At 38.9% G+C, this 24,102-nt stretch overlaps 2 protein-coding genes and 1 long non-coding RNA gene across 3 annotated transcripts; 2 read left to right on the forward strand and 1 right to left on the reverse strand.

Annotated features, from left to right (window-relative positions):
* Nucleotides 1–367: 367 nt before the first annotated feature.
* Nucleotides 368–889, reverse strand: LOC124821931 (uncharacterized). Its single transcript, XM_047293871.2, has one exon. It carries the CDS (start codon nt 887–889, stop codon nt 368–370), a length of 522 nt encoding a protein of 173 aa, XP_047149827.2.
* A 3,047-nt stretch (nt 890–3,936) lies between these two features.
* Nucleotides 3,937–6,747, forward strand: LOC148200499 (uncharacterized). Its single transcript, XR_015785782.1, has 3 exons — nt 3,937–4,267; nt 4,364–4,530; nt 6,413–6,747. It is a non-coding gene; the product is annotated as an uncharacterized LOC148200499 (long non-coding RNA).
* Nucleotides 6,748–14,351: 7,604 nt separating this feature from the next.
* On the forward strand, nt 14,352–15,873 carry LOC148200500 (uncharacterized). The gene is made up of 4 exons (XM_088114458.1): nt 14,352–14,552; nt 14,632–14,910; nt 15,002–15,106; nt 15,181–15,873. Exons 2-4 carry the CDS (start codon nt 14,632–14,634, stop codon nt 15,697–15,699), a joined length of 903 nt encoding a protein of 300 aa, XP_087970584.1. The 5' UTR covers nt 14,352–14,552; the 3' UTR covers nt 15,700–15,873.
* Nucleotides 15,874–24,102: the final 8,229 nt, after the last annotated feature.

The raw sequence follows: 24,102 nt of genomic DNA on the forward strand, positions 1-24,102 counted from the left end.
TACAAACGGATGACGTCCTGACTAATTCCGATGCTGGTATAGACACCACCAGATCAAGGTTCAACTCTTCTACTGACAAACCCAACTTTCCAACACACGCCTCCGATATGAAGGAATGAGTTGCCCCCGAATCAAACAACAACAAACAACAACTGACGATGAGGTTACCTGAGTTAACTATCTCTGCCCCAGTCAAAGCATATACTCGTCCAGTTGTCTGTGGTCTGGCATCACCCCTCTAAACAGATCTCCCAGCACGGTGTGTTTGTGGTCCAGTCCTCCTGACTGTAGGACAATCTCTAGCAAAATGGTCTTCACCACGACAGATGTTACACCTCCGGTAACCGCTCATCTGAGGGCAAATAGATTATAGATGTGGTCCTCCACAATTATAGCACCGCAACCCTCTTGAGTGGCTAGACTGCACTAAATGCACCGGGGGTTGGGAGGATGAACCCTTAGACCCAGAAGATGGTGATGGTCTAGGGTAAGGAGCCCTCTTGGAACTAAATCCACCACGGGACCCAGATGGTCCTCCACTTCTAACAGGCTGACTCTGTTGTCCTTCAGCTTCCTTCTTGGTCTTCTCCATCACACGGCCCATCTCCACCAAGGTAGGGAACTCCTTGATACGCAGCCCTTTCACCAAAAGCTTGATGTCTCCCCTTAGACCATTCTCAAATTTCCTGTAGTGCCACTCTTCATCCATAGTCATGGTGTAGAATCGGAGCAAGTGCTTGAACCTGTCTGCATACTCTGCCACGGACATATTTCCTTGCACTAGCTGGAGAAATTCAATCTCCTTATCATACCTCACACTATCAGGGAAATACTTAGTGTAGAACTTCTCCTTGAACAACTCCCAAAGTAATAGGAGCTCCACTTCCATCCAAGATCATTTTCATGCTGCTCCACCAATGGCCCGCTTCCCCAGTCAACAGGTACTCAGTATATGCTAGTTTGTTCTCATCTGGACACCTCTTGGCATGGTAGATTCTCTCCATGTCTCAAAACTAATGATCAACTTCATTCGGGCTACACTTCCCATTAAACCTGGTTGGATGGTGTTGCAGAAAGCTTTCCAAGCTCTATTCTAGGACCGGACTCGCAGATGAAGAGGCGCCTGTAGCGGTCTGATGGACAAATTTATGAACACCAAATTATGATGTCACAAACTTGTTTTCAATCGGCAAGTATGACCGAATCGTTCAAGTAATAAACTTGGTTAGACCAAGTATCGTTCTTCCCAAAGGACTCACGGCCTAGTTTAGTTATGTGGTTTCTTGATTAACTAAGACTTACAAACGAAATATTTGGGGTTTAAGATGCAAGACAGAAAATAAACATGTATGCATGAATTTTGATCAATGGCAAAAAGCAAAATATAAACACTTTCAATGAAATATAGATATGAATATGTTGTTGGGGTCAATTTCATCTTATCCACTCTCATATATTTTTAGGAATTCAACAGTCAAATCATCATTGTTAATGCCACTCTCTAATGTACCTTTCCAGAAGGCTTCTCCCTAATCACGAGTTCATACAATTCCTAGCATTCCTAATGATCAGTTCATAAGTGCAGGAGCTTAATGACAACCAATATAAAATTGGGAGAAATTCCCCGGATCTAGACTTCCCCGTACGTGCCCGTATCGACAAAACCAATAATCATGCATCGAATGAGTTAAACAATACAAGCATTAAGCAAAGAGGAAAAACCCTAACTAATGATGAAAAGAAAGCATAAGTCTTAATTAAAAGATGTAAAAACAGATTCCATATATGAGAGTTTCACAAGATTACATTGATTCCCCAACAAACATACAGAGTTTAGTTCAGCATATTCATGGTGAACCTAGATGAATTACAATGAAAGAATGAAAGAATAAACCCTAAAAAGGTGAAGAGGAAGCCTGAGCATCCAAGATCCTCCTTCAAAGGGGTGGAAGAGAGAGTGTTTGCTTCGTTTCTGCCAAAGATGCCTAACCCTAGGAACCCTAAAGCTTATATATCATTCGTAAATTACAAAAAGTCAAGTCCAAGCCCATTAAAGTGCCGCTCAGCGGTAAAATACCGCTCAGCGGTGAGTGCGTGACTTGTTTGCTCCCCTCAGCGGCCATTTTGCCCCTCAGCGGACCTCCCGTGACTTCCAGAGTGCCGCTCAGCGGTAAACTGCCGCTGAGCGGTGACTTCGGCTTCTCCTTTTTGCACTTTTTGTTGTCTTTTTCTGATTTCAACTCTCTCCTTCTTCACTTCTTTCACCAAATTCACCTTAAAACCTGCACAAAAACACTGAAATCAAGCATAAACCTGTCCAGCTCTCTTATTTCTGAAACTATCAATAAAAGGCATGATTTCAAGCTAGTTTTTAAGTGTAAAGGTTGCTTTTAGTATGAATTTTAAGCATGAAAATAACAGTTTTTCAACTGTTATCACAACCCCAAACTTAGAACTTTGCTTGTCCTCAAGCAAACAAGATGTAACTCCATCTTCAACCAATTCATATGATAGTTCACCTCATTCAAAAAATCTTCTTTCAATATAAGTAAAAACTTCAATTAAACTTATGACCAATATTTCAATCAAGATGTGCACATGCTTTAGTGTTCACAAAGTCATTTAAATTCCAACAAATGCTATTCTTCATGAATGATCAATCAATTAAGCATGGATGTTCATGTGTTAATGGAATATCTCCTCACTAGGTAAAGTGTTTCACTCACACACAAGTGTATAAGAGGTAATCACTCATTCACTCTACTATTACAATGTCACATGAATTAACTTTGCCTTTCATTTTACCACAATCAAAAACATTGACAAGCATGCATCATCACAAGGACTTTTCAATGGCTTATAATGTGGCTGGGCTAACAAGAAAATTGGTTTTTCTGGATCACAAAATCCTTGAGTTAATAGAATCATAACAACACAATCATCTTATTCTTACCCAACTCTCTTTTGCATTTGCATTGAGCTTTACTTCTTTTTCTTTTCTTTTCTTTTTCTTTGCCTATACTTCCTTTTTGGCTCTTAGCTCAATGCTTTTCCTTTTTCATGTTTTCCCAACAACCCCAAACTTGAACATTTAACAATACCACACAAGATCTTCTACTTAACTCAAGGTAAAGATTTTCAACTAAGGGTTTTCAGTGTATATTCAAGGCTAAGGGTTCAAAGGATAGAACACACAGTGTTCTCTTTTAGTGGGCTAATTTTATGAATTTGGCCAATAAAAAGGTTTTCAACAAATGGCCTTGATCATGTGATGCAAAACAAGGAATTGATTCAATCATAGAAAACCTGGGCAAAACCATTCATGCTTTCAAAGTAATAACATTCAACAATAACAACTCTGGAGCTCAAAATCTCACATATAAGCTCATTCGCATTTGACATACACATCCTGCTTAATTTCACAATCACAATCATGATATCATGCATTTGTTCACAAAGCTTGTGAATCACCTGTATAAGCATTTTAATGTGCACATCATCTCAACATCAATCAATCATAAGCATCATTCAGAATTACTTATCACAAAATCACAGTTAATAGCAAACCATCATAACAAACCAGGTGTTCAATAGAGTACATCAAACCCTAATCTAAAAACAAAAACAAATAAGTTCAGAAAACTTAAACCACAAAACATAAGCACATGATAGCATTCATCAGTAAATGCTATCTCAGCTCCTCATCAATCTGAGCTGTCCTCTGTATCTTCCTCTTCCTCCTCATCTTCATCATCTTCAAATGCATCATCTTCATCAGCTTCATCTTCTTCCATATCTCTAGCTGAAGCTTCAGCTGCTTCAGCTCCTCCTCCATGCACTGGTTCCTCTGGCCATGCTACCACATTATGGAATTCATCCATAGTCCACCTGTGGGCTGGAGGTGTACACTACTGGAAAAATAATTATTTCCGAGGGGTAATTACCGAAGGCCTTGTGGCCTTCGGTAAATGTATTTTACCGAAGGCTTTTCCGAAGGCTTGTGTAGTATCACTTTTCCAAAGGGTAATGGCCGTCTGTAATGCACAGGAGTGATTACCGAAGGTAAATGACCGCCGGTAAGTGAATGATGTATATGAAATTAGAAAGTGAAATATTTCCCTCCCCTCATTTCGCGAAAACCCCTTCTTCCCCAATATTGAGATTGTGTGCCCTTCCTCCCTCGACGAACTGAGTGTGTCGCGTGTGCAGACTGATTCCCACCCTAACCATCATTGGGATACGATTCTTCCCCAGTCCTCCATTATAGGTGAAGTCTCCCATTCTCCCATCTCATTTTCTTTCCCTGTTACTGTTTTCGAGAAGGCGTCAGTGGTGGAACCTTTCTTCTTGTAGCGTTTTGCAGTGTTCTGAGCTGAGGAAGGTGGTGGGTGGTTCAGTTGAAGGCTACCATTGTGGAGGGAAGATATTGGAGGAGGCGGCGTAGACGAGGCGGCGCAACCAGGGGAGTGTCGCTCTGTGAGAAGGTCTTCCACTACCGCTTCAGAGGCTATTGAAGGGGCTACTGTCGAGGTAAGTTGTCATTTTCATTGATGAACTATGAAAGCTAAGAAGAATGTGTTCTGACTTTGTTCAATGTATGCTCAGAATTAGTGTGTGCAATACGAATTTTTATAGAAAATATTGTTCAAAGTAGTCATTTTGATTGCTAATGTATGTTGATTATGAAACTGTTATCTCCATTTCCTGAAGCTTCTTCTCCACTGCTCCCATTCTTTCACACTGTTTTCATTCATCACAAAAACCAAACAAACCATGTCAGTTTCCTTTTGTTCAGTCATTTTGTCAAACACTAATTAATTTCAAGTAATGCTATGAAACAAATTTCATTTCACACTGAAACCTTGCCTGGAATGGTATGTGATTATCTTTCGGATTAATTTCTTTCTTTCTTTGAATGTTGCTGGGGTCCTCTACTTGAAGCAAGTGAATTCCAATTCCATATCCGAATAGCCTGTACAACAATGACTAAGAAGGAACAGAGTGAGGAGAATTTACCCCAGAAGAAAATAACATAAAAAAGTTTGATTCATTTTTTTGACATTTTTGTTCAACTGTGTTGATGTGTCCCTTTCTAGCTAGGGTGAGACAGGAAGGATAATGAGAGTTTGTTTTCTTGGGATTCAAAAAATGAACCCACTATTCCTGCTTGGATATGGACACTCTGCCCTCTTAAATTATGATGTCAGGTTCTGCTGACATTATTTTCCTATCAAACTGCAAAATATTTTGGTTTCATTTTAAACCCTGAATGCTATTGTTTCTTTAGGTTTTCGTACATATGAGTTCTTGGCTTGCATTTTTATCTCCATGTATCTTTCTTCCTTAAGGATTATTCAGCATGCTGGATTTAACAATCATCAACATTAATCACCTTGTTCTGTTGTTGGATACATATAATATGCTCAAAATTTGTTCAAAAGTGAATTATTTAATGTCATTTGATTAACATATTACTAATTTCCATTAACTTGTTCTGGTTTAACATCTGACTTTTTTTACTGATATAAATAGTTAGCATCCCTTCTTCATAACATGTTTTATCTCATTTGATACATCTCATCTTTTACAACAGTTACTGTCTATATTAATGGTTGTTTCTGCATAAAAAACATAATAAATTTAAACATTAATGGGTTTTTCTGCATAAAAAAAAACAAAGGGCTGTGTTGGGGACCAGTAAATGTTTACCGTGGGTGTAGTACTGAGACACTGACCAATTTTGGATTTCTGGAGTAGTGTCTAAACAGTGTGGGGTATTTTAATTCCCAAACTCAGTGCTCTAACTCATAACCTTTTGCTGCCTGATTCCAAAGCTCGTGAAGTCATCATGAAATTTTAACGCCATGCCTCATGGTGGAAGTAACTTTACATGTTCGGATTGGTTATTGATTTGAGTTAAGTTCATATGTATGTGTTTTTGTGAATTGGTTATGAAAATAATTGTATGTTCTTTATGGTGCTATAATGTTGAGATTGATTTCTAAGAGAAGAGTACCGTGTGAATTCCATTGTTAGATATATAGTACCAATTTGATCATTTGATGTAAAAGACAATTTTTTGTGTTAGTGTAAGGATAATTCAATTACAAAATATCATTATATATACATCTAAGTTAAACACTAGACACTGTAACTTGTCACAGTCAAGGACTTTGTTTTCTTATTTGGATTTAGTGAAACTAGACATATGTATTCATAAGTAAAAATGTATGCAACCAGAGGAAGAGAAGTGATAACAACTTGTCTGGTTTCATTGCTTTGGCAGAGATTAATTGATGCTACTGTTTGATTAACTTCTTTGGATATTGAGTTGTCAAATATCAAAGAATTTGGTTTGTTGAATTATGGTGAAGTATGATAACCTTAAGTACACTTCTATTTGATGTCTTAGGTCAGTTTTTAAAGGATTTGGGGGCAGAAGGGGAGGAAGACAGTGTAGAAAGAAGACTTGATCAGGAAAGGATAACAAAGGCCAAGGTATGCTCACCTAAACTGAAATTGCATGATTATATGTGATATGTTAAGTTATGTTGAATGGAGGTTACGATGTTGTATACATTGAGTTTTGTGAAACTTTGTTTTGTATTGTTTGAATTTGATTGTCAAATATGTAAGAGTATTTAGACTTAGAACCTAGAACCCAAAAATTGACTATAGGAGTTGTCAATTTTGACAATCTTGGTTGCTGGACAGCCCCTATGAATTGAGTAAGACCATATACGTTTACATAATCCAAATCATAAGACATACCTAATTTATGTATAAAATCATGATATAGTTATAAACTATATAGATTAAAGAAGTCAGTAAAGAAAAAAGAGTTCTATTATGGAACATAAGCCTCCTATTATGCCTTGTTTAGTTATACAAATTACTTTTATCAACAAAAGAAGAGTAGAGTTTCTACTTTTCCATTCTAATGTCGCCTGTTTCATTTGTCTTGGTAATTTACCAAAATAAAAAAGAGATAACAGAGAAATTGTTTAGATCAGATATGAGATACCAATAAAGGAGAAAGTAGATGATACATTTATTTTATCCAAATTCATGTTATCTAAGATGGAAAAGTACATGAATTGCCATTATTTTAGTCCCCAAGAACAGAGACACATACAACAGTACACAAAAGTATTCCTATTGATGAGAGTAACTAAACAGAAACAAATTGAATACTAGAGCCCATCCAATTTGAATCTGTTCCTGGAATCTTGAAGTGGTTTTTTGTTCCTAATTAAGCTGCACCATGAATTGACAATTTGTGCTCCTTCTCCACTTCCTAAGATGCCACCTATTGAATGAACACAGAAATCATGAACACATATTATTGAATGAGAAGGCTTGCTTCTCCTCTTACATTAGCATTACATTTATAAGGGAAATAAAGTAACTACCCATTTCCTTTCCAACTCAGTTTGGCTGGAACACAACTCACACACACAGCCCATACTGACAGCACACACACAACTCACACTAATCATTCTAACAATAATTCTAACACCACCGTAGTTGGAGGATGTTTATAAAACTGGACTGCACATTATAGAGGCCTTTTTGTATCATGTTTGATCTGTGAAGGATATAAAAGACAAAGAAAGTGAATACAATTGAATTGTATTCTGGTTTCATATTGTTAAATTTGTTTCAGTTATTGTCCTCTGATTCTGAACCTTTGTACAACATTTTATAGTGTTGTTGAAGGTTGCTTAAGGTGTAGCCAACCATAATAAGCACAGTATGCAATCTGCATACTGTGGTTGCTCAAAATCCTTTCCATTTGACTGTTTCAGAATTTCATTGTACCTTTTCACCTTGCTGAACTTGTTTGAATTGTTTATTCTGCACTATACTAGCCTAAGAAACTTCACACAAACTGTCCTAACAAGTTTAAGATGGTAAATCAATGCTAATTACAAAGTCACACTACAAAAACAACTTAGAACTCAAAATATGACACCCTAGAACCTAAAACTAGTTAGTAGAATACACTAAAAGTGGTCATAATGCAAACTGTATTAAAGTAGTAACCAAAACAGTAAAAGAACTATGTACACAAGTTTTAAAACATAAAAGAAAGATAGAAATGAGTGGACAATTCGAAAACACAAAGAAATAGAAGATTTGACTATTTAGTGACCTAAAATTACACTACACCATGGTAAATTTGGTAAGAATGATGATGAGCAATCTGTTAAACAGGCCTAAAAGTCTGTACACAAGTTGTTACCTCCTAGAAATGACTAAGAATGGACTGAAGAACTGATTCCTATTACAGTATCTTGAAATCACCAGTAAAACCTCAAAAAGGCTACTACAAATGCACTACAATGGTCAAATTTTGATGCCTGCACTAAACTAGCCTACGAAACTTGAAACAAACTGTCCTAACAAGTTTAGGATGGTAAATCAATGGTAATGAGAAAGTCACACTACAAAAACAACTTAGAACTCAAAATATGACACCCTAGAACCTAAAACTAGTTAGTAGAATACACTAAAAGTGGTCATAATATTAAAGCATTAACCAAAACAGTAAAACAACTATATACACAAGTTTTAAAACATAAAAGAAAGATAGATATGAGGGCACAATTCGAAAGGGGTAAAGTATACAAAATCAAACAGCACTAAGAATGTATGCTGCACCAGAAAATGGACTTTAAAAGTGTGCTTTCAAACCCAAAAATGATTGGCAGTGTTTGTAAAGCTTAAGTGATGATGATAGCAACTTTATATCATCAATTTAAAGGTGTTTAAACATTGAAACAACAAGGAATCATAGTAAACTCGAAAATCACTAATTCACTTCCAAATTTAAGCAAAATTAACGGATTTGGAATTGATTTTGCCCTTGATGGCTAAAATGTGACCAAATGAACAGTGCACACAAGTTTAAAATGGTCAAATAAACTTTTTCAAACATTCACAATGCACACAAAGGAGCAGATGCTTCAAGTCACTGCTGCTATAGCCAATTATGCAGCATTTTTAAACCAAAATTAGCACTAGAAGTTTCATTTTTTAGTACCTATAAAAGTGTACTTATAAGGTGAGAAATTGTCATTTCACCTAATGTAGACTCATTCTAAGGTATGTAAACATCCTAACAAGTATAACTTAGTGAAATCAAGGTAGGAAAGTACTGAAAAACAAATAATAACCTAAAACTAAAAGTTTTAGTATTTAGCACCTAATAAGTGTGTTCAAAGGGTGAACAATTGGAAATACAACTAACGTAGACTAAATTTAAGTAATGTGAACATCCTAACATGTCTAAAGTAGTGAAATAAACCTAGGAAACTATTTAAAAGCAAAGAATTAGGTATAACTAAAATTTTGAGTAGTTGGAAGGTATAAAAGTGTGCTTAAAAGGTGAGAATTTGCAACCACACCTAATGTACACTTATTTGAAGTAATGTGAACATCCTACCATGTGTAAAGTAGTAGTGGAATGAAGCTAGGAAACATGTCAAAAGCAAAGAATTACCTTAAACTCAAACTTTGAGTTTTTAGAACATAAATACTTTGGGTATTTTAACTAATGTGATTGTCAGTACATACTTTTAATAGCTATTTCATTGCCTCAATTATGTTTATATGTATTATATATCCATGCTTCTATAGATATTTGATTGCCTAAATTATGTTCATCTTTATATTGTATGTTCATGTATATTGTCTTTCATTCATTAGGCTACAACTTGATTAAGTTAAGTAGTCATTTAAAATCCTATGGTACTACCAACTTTCTCAATGAAATGAGAAGGGTAAAAATAATATAAACACTTAGAACGTACAAAATATGTGGAAGTACTCTAGACAAGAGAACTTCAGGTGTAATAAGTTGTCTCCTCCAACTTTAATACACAACCCCTTAGGATGTTTAATGCATTTCAATACTGAGGACTTGTCTTTGCATGCCCTTATTGAATGCCTATGACCATAGTGTTGAAATTGCCTTCCATGTTCGACTTCAGTAGTAATAGGTTTATTACTTATGTCACATGGAGTGTTGCTGTTTTGGCTAAGTTTATATTTGTTTGGCTTGTCACAGAACATGGCCCATTTTCCCAACCATCGTGGATGGATGTACGACCGTTGTTATAGTGGAAGGAGAGGTTTGAAAGAATCTTTTGTCATGGGAGTTGAAGAGTTCGTGGAGACGGCACGACGATATCAATATTATGCCCTTGATGGAGGGATTCGATGTCCATGCATCAAGTGCGAATGTACAAGCATTCTGAAAGATGAAGTCGTCAAAGTTCACCTTTACCAAAAAGGGTTCATGCCTAATTACACGGTCTGGACATTTCATGGTGAAGAAATTCCTTCGACCTCCACTGCAGCTGAAAAACGGCTTGCATCAGGTTCGAATACTGTTGTACATACATGTGAGATAGATCAATTTGCCTACATGCAAGAGATGGTCGACCATGCTCTTCGTCACCATGCTGCAGAAGCAGACGATAGTCATGATGAAGAGCCTCCCAATGAAACGACGCAGAGGTTTTACAATTTACTGACAGAGGCAAATCTACCTGTATTTGAAGGTTCATCTGAGTCAAAATTGTCAGTGTGCATTAGACTCATGGCTGGCAAATCTAATTGGAACGTTCCCATTCAAGCAGTGGACTTCTATACAAAACTGATGTTAGATTTGACACCACAAAACAATTTGATGCCAAAGAATTATTACCAAGCCAAACAATGTGTTTCAAAGTTGGGATTGGATGTGAAGAAGATTGATTGTTGTGTTAATGGATGTATGTTATTCTATGACAATGACAGTGGCAAAAATGATGCCACATTGGTGGAATGCAAGTTTTGTGGCTCACCTCGATATCAGACAATGCATGCTGGACGGAGGCAAAAAAAACCAATTCCATTAAAGTCCATGTTCTACTTACCTATAATTCCAAGATTACAAAGATTGTTTACTTCAATGCAAACAGCAGAACACATGACATGGCATGATGGTAACAAAACTCCGGGACTTTTGCGTCATCCTTCTGATGGTGAAGCTTGGAAGCACTTCAATCGTAAACATGCATCCTTTGCTAGTGAACCGCGTAACGTCAGACTTGGTCTATGCTCTGATGGGTTTACCCCGTACATTCAGGCGTCTGCATCACCGTATTCATGTTGGCCCGTGATAGTTACACCATACAATCTACCACCTGAGATGTGCATGACAAAGCCTTACATGTTTTTATCGTGTATAATACCAGGTCCATCTAATCCCAAATCATTGATTGATGTTTACTTGGAGCCTTTGATTGATGATTTGAAGAAGTTATGGAATGGTGTTTGGACGTATGACGTTTCAAGGAGGCAAAATTTCCTTATGAGGGCAGCCTTGATGTGGACTATTAACGACTTCCCAGCGTACGGCATGTTATCTGGTTGGAGCACACATGGTCGATTAGCTTGTCCACATTGCATGGAACATACAAAGTCATTCCAATTGAGTCATGGCCGGAAAAGTAGTTGGTTTGACTGCCATCGACGGTTCTTGCCCATTGACCACCCCTTTAGAAGAAACAAAAAGGCATTTCGAAAAGGAAAAGTTGAAACGGATATGCCCCCGCCAAAGTTGACTGGATCACACGTGTGGAGAAGAGTGAAAGACTATCCAAAAGTCACTGAATCTGGTCAGAATAGGCTAGAAGGGTTTGGGGAATGGCATAATTGGACTAAAAGAAGCATATTCTGGGAACTTCCGTATTGGAAGGACAACTTGCTAAGACACAACATCGATGTGATGCACACAGAAAAAAATTTCTTTGACAATGTCTTCAACACAGTCATGGATGTTAAAGGTAAGACAAAAGATAATGAGAAAGCAAGAAAAGATTTACCTTTGTATTGTGGACGAAAAGACTTAGAGTTGAAGGCACAAGGTAACGGCCGATTATTTAAACCAAAAGCAAATTACACCATGTCAAAAGACGAGACAAGAATAGTGTGTGCATGGATCAAGGAGCTTAGAATGCCAGATGGATATGCTTCTAACTTGTCCAGATGTGCCAATGTTCAGAACGGTACTATTCAAGGGTTGAAGAGTCATGATTGTCATGTATTCATGGAGACTTTCATCCCTCTTGCGTTCAGTTGTTTGCCAACACACGTGTTACATCCACTGATAGAAATCAGTAACTTCTTTAAAGATTTGTGTTGCACGACACTAAAGGAAGATTCCCTTAAAAAGATGGATGAAAATATCCCGATTATTCTCTGCAAATTGGAAAGAATATTCCCTCCTGCATTCTTTGATTCAATGGAGCACATTCCAATTCATCTTGCATATGAAGCTTGGCTTGGGGGACCCGTGCAGTACAGGTGGATGTATCCCTTTGAAAGGTTTATGGGAGAATCCAAACGGTCAGTTAAAAATAAAGCTAGAGTGGAAGGCTCAATTGGTGCAGCTTACTTGCACAGAGAGACAACTTATTTTTGTTCACATTATTTCAAGAACTTCATGTTGTCTCCCACTCATGTCAGAAATGAAATGCAATGGCAAGTTCAACCACGTGAAGGTGCATTATCAGTTTTCCGACAATCAGGCCGTCACGCAGGGAAAGAATTCACTCATTGGTTAACTGATGCTGAATTCAACTCCGCTCATGTCCATGTCTTGATCAATTGCAGTGAAGTCAAGCCGTACCTTGAGTATGTCATCATCCATCTCTAATCTATCAAAAGGTTTAATTGTTATACACTAATTAATTTCATTTCTACCAGCTCATTTGTTGTGGCTGAGCAAGTCACAGAAGGAAATACTTCTGCTAGAATACACTCTGAGTTTCCCCATTGGTTTAGAAATCAGGTCCGTAGTTTTGTCCTTCGTTTAGAGCAAGGTTAATTTGACTGTTGTAGGTACTAATTTTGTTAGTACCTTTGTAGGTTTTTAATCAGGCATTAACTCCCACGGTTCAAGAGTTAAGACATCTCTCCAATTGGCCAATGAGATGTGTCAAAGAATGGCACACTTACTTCATCAATGGTTACAAATTCCATACACATGAATGGTCTAAAGGAAAGAAAACATCAAATTGTGGTGTGTATGTCAAGGGCCTAACAGAGGGGTCTTATGATGATTTCTACGGCATCATTCATAAAATATATGAGTTAGAGTACAACAGCACTACTTCTCCAAACAGAGTGGTACTGTTTTATTGTGAATGGTTTGATCCTTCTAGAGCTGGTACTAGAGTCGATCCACGCTTTAATACTGTCGAACTGAACCAGAGATTAAGATATGGGCCTTTTGATCCTTTCATTCTACCATCTAATGTCAGACAGGTTTATTATGTGCCATATCCACCATTTCGCAATATTGACAAGCGTGGTTGGGCCGTAGCAATACAAACGAAGCCTAGAGGTCGCATAGACTCAAATGAAGTTGAGGAAGATGTAGCCTACCAACTTGACCAAATGTCACAATCACAAGAAATTATCGAAGTTGAACGTATAACCGCATTGGTCGACCCTGATGGTGATGGAGATGAATTAGAAGCAACAATACAAGGTGATGAAGAACAAGAGGAAGAAGAAGAAGAAGAAGAAGAAGATGAAGAAGAACAAGAAGAAGAAGATGATGGTGATGATGACGATGAAGAAGAAGAACAAGAAGAAGAAGACGATGCTGAAGATGAAGATGAAGATGATGATGATGATGACGATGATTGAATGTTGAACATCTATTGTAGCAAATTGGACTATCATTTCATTACCATTATCTAAAATACCATCTTTAACTTGTTTGCAATTACGTATACATTGACTTTGAAAACAATTCATCCTTTATTTGTTTATATTTTTTTCGCTTTATTTGTAACCATTTGAGTGCAGTAATGACAGGACAAGGTTCAGAGCGTCCTGATAAAGGAAAAGGGGTAGCAAGGCCTACAAAGAGGCAACGGCAGGCACCAAAGTATGTACTTAGGGTGCCTGCTAGACTACCTACCCCTGCTCCCGGTACTACATCATCTGTGGGGCCTTCTCCTACCCCTAGTATACAGACTCCTACACCTGCAGTAGCCCCTACTCCTCCTCCTGCAGTAGCCCCTACTCCTCCTCCTGCAGTACACCCTTCTACTACCACTGCAGTAGACCCTTCTCCTCCTCCTGCAGCACACCCTTCTACAACCCCCACTCCTCCCCCTATTGTTATTACCCCCACTCCTCTCTCTGACCCTACTTCTATACCTTCCTCATCTTCTGTACCTCCTTCTGAGACTGTCACACCACTTGGTCATCCAGATTCAAGTGGTGATGCTGAAGATCTTGATCCGCCCCTCCATGATCGACCATGGATTGAGCCCTATGGTAAAGGGTAAGTTTATAATCTGTTGATATCATTTGATGTTTAAACCATATTGTAATTGAAATGAGTTTTGTTATGCAGGTTTATTCCATCTAGGGTTGCTTCCCAGGCCATCACACGTTCAATAAAGCAACAGTTTTTAAGTCCATGGCCTACTTGGGGAGCAATACCTGACGACGACAGAAAGGCATTCTGGGAGCGTTTTCAGGTCAACAATCCACTAAACTAATTGTCGCTCTTATTTTAGTATGTTGCCTAATCAATGTTTGTTCTCTTTAATGTTACAGATGAAGGTGCAGTGGAAACCTGAACATGAAACTCAGATACACAGAAATTTCCACATGAAAGCATCTCATCGGCTGTCAGAGATGTTTAGGGATGCCCGGAATGCAGCACAGCGCCCTAACTGGCTGGGTGAGCACATTTGGAACTCTTTACTGGCCCATTGGAATACAGTAGAGTTCCGCAATAAGTGTGCTAAAGCCCAGCGGAACAGAGCGTCTGAAAGGGGTGGCACCCTGCATACTGGTGGGTCGATCACCATTCATGAGCATGCCATTCGTATGGTATAATCTCATTACATAACTTTTTCCTTCATACACAAGTTATGTATATTGTATTTCATATGTACGCTTGTAATTCTTAATTATGTTACAGGCACAGGCTCTAGGACGGGCGGTCCATGTTGATGAGGTCTTTGCACAGACTCATGTTCGGAAGGGAACTAATGAATTTGTTGATGAAAGATCTCGGAAGACTCATGTAAGCAAATAATTACTAATTTTTTATTTCTGTTATACTATCGTTATCTGACATTGCTTTTAATGTTTCAACAGGAAGACTTTTCTACGAGACTTTCACAGGTTAGATCTGAACATGAGTCAGCTCCTACACCGGATGATGCCAGTAATGCAGATGATGACATCCGTAGGACACAGTGCTGGATCGACATCGTTGGTGGGAAGAAAAAGGGACGAGTATATGGTGCGGGACAGCTTGCTGCAAACTATACGGCATCCAGAGGAGGTACTCTGAAGCACCAGCCTTCTTCTTCCACCACTACTCCTGAGGAGGTTGTTCGCCTGAGGCAGGAACTCCATCAACGTGACCAGGAGATCACTGATCTCAGAACAGAGTTTACGAACTTCAAGGCCCTGATCATGAGAGTCTTGCCTGAAACCTCACAGGAAGTACAAAATCTCCCTCTGACCCAGCCACGAGCCTCCTCATCACCTGCTGCCACTCAGCAGCCCACTTCAGTCCAACCCTCATCAGTCCAACCCACACCAGTCCAGCCATCAATAGAGGAGCAGGATGATGAAAATCATTCTGATGATAGTTATGTACATTATTAGGTTTCATTTTGTTATTACTTGTTAGACAAACATTTGGATATTAGAATATTTTCAGTTGATATCATTTCAATGTTAGATGTACTTACAAACTTTGGATGTTACAACATCCTTGTCTTACATTGTTTTATATTTGAACTACCCCATACATTATTTATACATTGATGGATGTCTTGTAGATTATTTGATGTGCATTGGATATTGATCATTGATTGGATCTTTGAGATGCACATTATGCATGTTTGTATATGTTTGAAAACTGTTATGCAGGTCTGTTTGTAATTGAAATTTGTTATACAGGTCTGGGTTGCACAAGAAAAACAATTTTGCTGAAACCTGCCCTGCATTTTACCGAAGGCTTTTGCCCTTCGGTAAATGCCCTCGTATGGCCATTACCGAAGGCTTTCGCCCTTCGGTAAATACCATCGTATGCTCATTACCGAGGGCTCCTGCCCTTCGGAACTTACCGAGGGCTTTCGCCCTTCGGTAATTACCGAAGGCTTTTGCCCTTCGGTATTTACCGAGGGCTTTTGCCCTTCGGTAATTACCGAAGGCTTAAAGCCTTCGGTAATTACCGAAGGGCAAAAGCCCTCGGTAATGGTTAGCGACAGGGGATTTACCGAAGGATTTTTGGCCGTCGATAGGCCTTCGGTAAACACCCATTATCGACGGCTTTTGGCATTTTCCGAGGGCTTCTGGCCTTCGGTAATGCCCTACTTTTTTGTAGTGGTATCATACATCCCCACAATCATCTCAGCAGTGACCACCTGCCCTCTGTGAATGGATTGCAACTGAGCCCCTATAAGAGACATATACATGTCCCTCATCTGGAATGGCTCTGCTTCATGTGTCTCAGCAGATGTCTGGCTCTGTGCTGGCCCTCTCTCTCTACGAGCACGGCGTGGTGGGACTGGCTGAGCTGCCTCCTCACCTCCACAGTACTGTCTATAATAGGCCTCATCAATAGCTTTTCTTGGCCTCTCAAATGGTGGAACTGATATATCCACCCCAGCTAGCTTGCAAAGGTGAGTAATCAAAGAAGGATGTCCTAATGGTGCTTTGTTGTTTGAGGTGTTGGCGCACATACTTATTTCATCAGCTATCACCTGCCCAATATTGACATTTAAGCTTCTGATAGCACAGTAGATGAATAGTGCCCTACTGAGAGTAATATCTGACACATGTGAACATGGCTGAATGTTGGCATGAGAAAACGCCATCCAATACTTTGCAAGAGGAGTCAAATCCGTCCTCCTAATGTTAACCACTGAGCCAGATCTATTCCTTTGGAAGTGTCCTCCAGGTATACACAATACTCTCTCCACATCCTCATAATCAGCACCTTCCTCCATGCAAAGAGCAAACTGGCACTGCTCACCAGCCCACTCAGTATCCAGGAAGTTATTGATAGAATCAGGATCATACCTGATAGCATGGCCTCTGACATAGCCCAAATAATTCTCAGCTGGATAATCACCAATCTTCTTTGCATTGGTGTAAAATTCCTTTACCACAGCTATGTTGGCAGGTGCAGGATAAGTGGCTAGCTTTCCCCAATCATTCCCTAACACTTGCTCTCCAAACTGAGGAGCAAAGTTAGGTATCATTCCAACCTTTCTCTCCATCAGAAGTCTCCTGTCCTGAACCACCCTAAAGTGCTTCTCATGTTTTCTAGAGAGGAACCTGCTAGATTGGGGTTGCTCTGGTTCCTTTTCCTTTCTCTTGGTTGCCATGGTTTTCAATCTTTTTCCTGATGAGGATGCCATTCCTACATTCAAAACACAAACAAAACCACAGAACATGATGTTAATCATTAGTAAAACACAGAACACAACTCCTTTCGAAGCTAAACCACCGCTGAGGGCCAGAATTCCCCCTCAGCGCCACCAGTACCACATTCCAGATCACACAAAACCAGAAAAATCAAATCTGGCAGAGTGCCGCTCAGCGGCAGTTTACCCCTCAGCGGTAACTCTGCAGATTTTTGAAAAACCTATTTTAAAGCTTTCCTAACTCCACCCAAATGCAATTTTCAGTTTTCCAGTTCATAATCATGCAGTTTAATCGGTTCAAACATCAAATATATCATCAAATCATGCCAAGAAATCAAAACCCCTAAATCTTCATGCTTTGACCATCATATTCAAAATCAAAACCCTAGAATGAACAAAATGCATTTTACTTACTTGGGTGGAGATACTAGATGCAATGAGAATGCTTCCAAGCTAGAATGCTCTCTTCCAACCCCAAACTTTGATGGCACACTAGTGAAAAAGTGAGTGGAAGAGAAATTTTCTTAAGAGGGAAGAGTGAAAAGATGTGGAAAACCTTGGAAAAGGTATGTGGGAGTGTTTGTGCAGAGAAAAATCTGAAAGTGTGAAAGAATACGCAGCTTAGGGTTTAAAAATACCCTAATGGGCTCGGGTCCCGCTAAGGGGAACTAAAACCCAATCTGCGAGAGTACCGCTCAGCGGTAAAGTACCGCTCAACGGCACTTTCGTGATGTGTTCTTCTCCTTCTTTTCTTAACCTATGTGCCTCCTAGACATGCCCCTCACTGGCTCCCTGCAATTCAATGTTCAAAAATGCTTATGCAAACCCTAACTAAAACAAATCAACAAAAATATTCAATCAATTGGGTTGCCTCCCAGGTAGCGCTTGTTTAACGTCACGAGCCTGACCCAAAATCCACCAACACCCTTCAGTAGGTGCAAAATTTTCTTACCAACACCCATCAGTAGGTGTTACAGCCATTGTATCCTTCAGTAGATACTTAACCACCTAGCATCCTTCAGTAGATGTATATCCAACAAAATAAATACAAAAATAATGTTCACAAATTAAAAATTACAAAACCAAATCAAAAGTTTTTAAATTCACTGGGTTGCCTCCCAGCAAGCGCTCTTTTAATGTCATTAGCTTGACCCAATAAAGTTCAAGTTCCATCTTCTTTATAGTTGATGTTGTCATTCCACCAACTCCTCAGCTGTTTCCTTTGAACTGTTTTGGTTCTTCTAGAATATGGAGACTCTATCTCTATCATCTCCTTCTCTTTAAAGCCCTTCACAACCCACAACTTGTTCTTGATTCTAACAGGTGTGCCAAGTTGGAGTCTTCTTTTCTTCCAGTCTCTAGGAATTTCTTCTCCTCTTCCAATCTCTTCTTCCTGGGGTACCTGAAACAACAAACAATGGTTACCTGAAACCTCAAGATTTTCTTCTTTACGGCTAGTCATGGGTGCATCTCGAAATACAGCTTTATAACTAGCTTCTTCCTCTTTTGCTTGCATCTCATCTTTGAAGACATCTACCACCACTCTCTCCTCTCTATCCTGGAGCACCACTATACCTTCATTTACATCTATGATAGCCCTGGCCGTTTTCATAAATGGTCTTCCAAGTATGATAGGTATCTTCTCGGTCTCCATCTTCATCACCACAAAGTCTGCCAAGAACTGAAGTTTGCCAACACAAACTATAATGTCCTCTACAATCCCACATGGCTCCTTTGAAGATCCATCGGCCATTACTATTTTAACCTTTGCAGGTTTCATTTTAACATTGCCGATTTGCTCCAATAAAGAATAAGGTATCAAGTTAACACTTGAACCTAAATCAAGAAGAGCTTTCTTTACCTTTTTCTTCCCTATAGTACAAGGGATAGAAAAACTGCCTGGATCTGATGCTTTAGGAGGGAATGACTCTTTTTTAACAGTTATACACTCTTTTACCTCATCATCTCTACGTCTCTTCTTTGTAGAGATTTCTTCATCAGATTTTGTGTAAACTGCAATTTTCTGTAGAATCTGTTCCCAAGGTGCTTCATTATCCACCATTCTGAATAATTCTGTGAAGTCCATTTGTTTCTCTTGATTTATTGGAAAAGGAAAATTGTTTTTGCTCTCTATTTCTCTTCTTTCTTCTGTTTCTCCTTCTTCTAACTCAATTATCTCTTCATTCACACTCTTTACCACTTTGCACTCTTCTCTAGGGTTAACCTCAGTATTAGCCCCAAAATTTCTATTTGGCCTTTCTTCCAATTGCTTGGTAATCTGACCCATTTGAATCTCCAAATTCTTTATAGCAGCTTCAGTGCTCTTTTGAGAAGATTCGGTTTTCTGTATGAATTGCTGAAGAGTTTCTTCCAACCTTGTTGATCTTTCATTAAGCATAGATAACTATTGCCAAAAGGTTGGTTGCTGCTGCTGCTTATTATATTGATTTGCTTGCCCAGTTTGTCCTTGACCAATGCTTGGATGTGGTTTCCACCCTTGATTGTAATTCCCTTGACGGTATGGAAATTGATTAGCCATGAAATTAACATCCTCCAAGGCTTCCACTGGAAAAGCACATTGACCATTGATATGATCACCTCCACATAATTCGCACAACTGGGTTTGTACCTGTGCAGCAGTTTTCAACTCTTTAGGTAATTGTGCAAGAGTTTTAGTCAGAGTCTCCAGCTGTTGAGTTAGAATTTTATTTTGAGCTAGCAAGGCATCATGTGTCTGTAATTGGAGAACCCCTTTTTGTTGCATAGGAGCTCCTCTTTCACTGTTGAGCTCATTATGACTAGTAGCCATGTTGTCAATGATTTCTATAGCTTCCTCTGGAGTTTTCCATTTAATATTGCCTCCTGCTGAGGCATCAAGCATCATCTTGGTTTGTGAACCAAGCCCTCCAAGGAAAGTTAAGACTACTTCCTGTTCTTCAAAGCCATGCGTGGGTGTTTTTCTTAGCAGACTTTTGTATCTATCCCATGCATGCCCCAGTGATTCTTCCATGCCCTGCTTAAATGAAGATATCTCTTGCTTGCCTTTTGTCACCTTTGATTGTGGAAAGTACTTGTTCAAAAACTTTGTTACCACTGCTTCCCACTCTGTGAAACTTCCTTCTGGAAAAGAGTTCAACCAAAGCTTAGCATTGCCTCCCAATGAGAAAGGAAACAAACTAAGTTTGATTGCTTCGTCTGGCACCCCATTCATTTTCACTGTGTTGCAAATTTCATTAAATGTAGTAAGGTGCTCATATGGGCTTTCATGAGATAACCCATTAAATTGATTGCTCTTCACCAGTTGGATCAGTGCTGGTTTGACCTCCATATTGGCTGCATTGACTCTAGGTCTAGCTATGCTGTTAAAGTGTTGAGGTCCAGCTATATTGGTGTAATCAGCAAGAGTTCTTCTGATATTATTATTCTCCATATTTTCTGTGCTATTGTCAGAACCTTGTGGTGATGGTTGCAACAGAGTTTCCGGAGGAGGGAAAAGTTCTCTAGATGTTCTGATTCTTCTCCTCCGTCTACTGTCTTCTAATCCTTCAAGCAGAGGTTCTGTTGTTTTCTTGCTCCTAGTTCGAATTGCCTCCTGCATACACAAGAACACAAAACCCTAGAAAAGATTTGGTTAGCACAAAAAGATATAAGAGAAGATATAAGATTCAGAAAATAAAAACAGAAAACAGAAAAACAGAAAAACAGAAAAATAAAATAAAATAAAATAAAATCCAATAACATACAAAACTAAAAAAATAAAAACAGAAAATAAAATAAAATAAAATAAATTTGAAATTTAAATTAAAAATAAAAAAAAAATAAGTCAAAGATAATCAATAATCACACAAATTAACCAGTTAAACCACGAGTCCCCGGCAACGGCGCCAAAAACTTGATGGACAAATTTATGAACACCAAATTATGATGTCACAAACTTGTTTTCAATCGGCAAGTATGACCGAATCGTTCAAGTAATAAACTTAGTTAGACCAAGTATCGTTCTTCCCAAAGGACTCACGGCCTAGTTTAGTTATGTGGTTTCTTGATTAACTAAGACTTACAAACGAAATATTTGGGGTTTAAGATGCAAGACAGAAAATAAACATGTATGCATGAATTTTGATCAATGGCAAAAAGCAAAAGATAAACACTTTCAATGAAATATAGATATGATAATGTTGTTGGGGGTCAATTTCATCTTATCCACTCTCATATATTTTTAGGAATTCAACAGTCAAATCATCATTGTTAATGCCACTCTCTAATGTACCTTTCCAGAAGGCTTCTCCCTAATCACGAGTTCATACAATTCCTAGCATTCCTAATGATCAGTTCATAAGTGCAGGAGCTTAATGACAACCAATATAAAATTGGGAGAAATTCCCCGGATCTAGACTTCCCCGTACGTGCCCGTATCGACAAAACCAATAATCATGCATCGAATGAGTTAAACAATACAAGCATTAAGCAAAGAGGAAAAACCCTAACTAATGATGAAAAGAAAGCATAAGTCTTAATTAAAAGATGTAAAAACAGATTCCATATATGAGAGTTTCACAAGATTACATTGATTCCCCAACAAACATACAGAGTTTAGTTCAGCATATTCATGGTGAACCTAGATGAATTACAATGAAAGAATGAAAGAATAAACCCTAAAAAGGTGAAGAGGAAGCCTGAGCATCCAAGATCCTCCTTCAAAGGGGTGGAAGAGAGAGTGTTTGCTTCGTTTCTGCCAAAGATGCCTAACCCTAGGAACCCTAAAGCTTATATATCATTCGTAAATTACAAAAAGTCAAGTCCAAGCCCATTAAAGTGCCGCTCAGCGGTAAAATACCGCTCAACGGTGAGTGCGTGACTTGTTTGCTCCCCTCAGCGGCCATTTTGCCCCTCAGCGGACCTCCCGTGACTTCCAGAGTGCCGCTCAGCGGTAAACTGCCGCTGAGCGGTGACTTCGGCTTCTCCTTTTTGCACTTTTTGTTGTCTTTTCTGATTTCAACTCTCTCCTTCTTCACTTCTTTCACCAAATTCACCTTAAAACCTGCACAAAAACACTGAAATCAAGCATAAACCTGTCCAGCTCTCTTATTTATGAAACTATCAATAAAAGGCATGATTTCAAGCTAGTTTTTAAGTGTAAAGGTTGCTTTTAGTATGAATTTTAAGCATGAAAATAACAGTTTTTCAACTGTTATCACGGTCCTACCACCAGCCATCATATCCATGAATTGTCTCTGAGTGGTATCAGCTGACGCTCTGGCGTTCTCCGTCGACGCTCTTGCAGCTTCCAGATTCTGCAAGGATATGGTGTTTTGCTGAACCAATGCAGCATTCTGCTATTGCAATGCTTGAAGCACAGTCTCTAACATTTGGTTAGATTCAGACGGCTCGGCCTGAAGGGGAGGAGGAGGAAGCCTAGGTGCCATCTTTTGTTCACATAGAGACGAAAGACCATCAGTCCAAGTCAAATAAACAAGGACAACCAACTTAAACATGACTAAGAGTACACAAGCATAAGCAAGAAACACACATACTCTACAGGATTTTCTAAGGACAGAAATTGCTCTGATACCATAAATGTAACATCCTAGATTATATAGAAGCATATAATATAGCAAGTCCACATTTTAATATAAGAGAACAGTTAGAAGTAGACTGTAATTAAAGTATTAAAGTTACAGTCATCCCAAAAGGTGCCATAATTTGAAACTTTAACACAGTAGAGTATTTCAAAACAATAGAACTTAATTAAGGAATTCCTAAAAAGACTAAGCAACAACATCATCTTCCTCCAAAGCCTGCTCTAGAGGCACCTCATCCACCTCTGCTCACATCCAAGGAAAATACAAACACAGAAGCAAGGGTGAGCTAGATATACAATGATCATGTTATAACAGTCACAAGTAACATGCAAGTAAGGACAAATACAGTACACTACACAAACATGACTTGTTGCACTTAAACTTGACTCGTTCGGACTTAGAATGATTGCCGAGCTATGGTGGGTCATGCACTCGTGGTGGCCTCTACTGCTTTGCAAAGCCATTGTCAATGGGTTTCACCCTACCACACTCACGAGGTTAGTCCGTTATCACTCACCTTGGGCCATACTGAAAGCACCCAAGACTAGGACCTCCTGCTACTACTCACGACATGATTCAATCCTCTCTACCTGAGAATGATTGACCATTGTAGTTTCAGGATAACCCCCAAGACTGAGCTACCATTCAAATCATTCTAAACACTAAGGACACCACCATGAATCTTCTCCTTGAAGATCATGAAATTACGTCCAATAATACATGGCACCACCATGTAACCTCCTTTGAGATCCATGGAATTACGTCCATGAACCATACTTTTAAAACCACATACTTTCAATCACCAAACATGTTTCATACACTCGCATATTGCCAATATAATCACATTACCACCATCATACTATGCATTCTAAACATTTCACACACTTAATTCAACCAAAAAGAGAGCAAAAGAGAAGACTGGACTCAAAGTATTCGCACAGCGCACCTTATTCGCAAGACGAGACAGGATGGTCTCGCACAGCGCACCCCCCTAATTCGCCATGCGAATTAACTCGCAGCATGCATCAGACTTCCAACCTCTCGCATAGCTC

This window comes from Vigna umbellata, chromosome 4 (assembly GCF_029865625.1).
Source record: "Vigna umbellata cultivar VRB3 chromosome 4, Vumbellata_1.0, whole genome shotgun sequence".
NCBI classification, from domain to species: Eukaryota; Viridiplantae; Streptophyta; class Magnoliopsida; order Fabales; family Fabaceae; genus Vigna; species Vigna umbellata.

Bases quoted from the DNA above. Each gene is read 5' to 3' on its own strand.
- LOC148200500 (XM_088114458.1), top strand. From the start codon at position 14,632: ATGAAGGTGCAGTGGAAACCTGAACATGAAACTCAGATACACAGAAAT. The intron at 14,911-15,001 runs GTATAATCTCAT...ATTATGTTACAG, and splicing joins ATGAGCATGCCATTCGTATG to GCACAGGCTCTAGGACGGGC. The intron at 15,107-15,180 runs GTAAGCAAATAA...ATGTTTCAACAG, and splicing joins AAAGATCTCGGAAGACTCAT to GAAGACTTTTCTACGAGACT.
- LOC124821931 (XM_047293871.2), bottom strand. From the start codon at position 889: ATGGAAGTGGAGCTCCTATTACTTTGGGAGTTGTTCAAGGAGAAGTTC.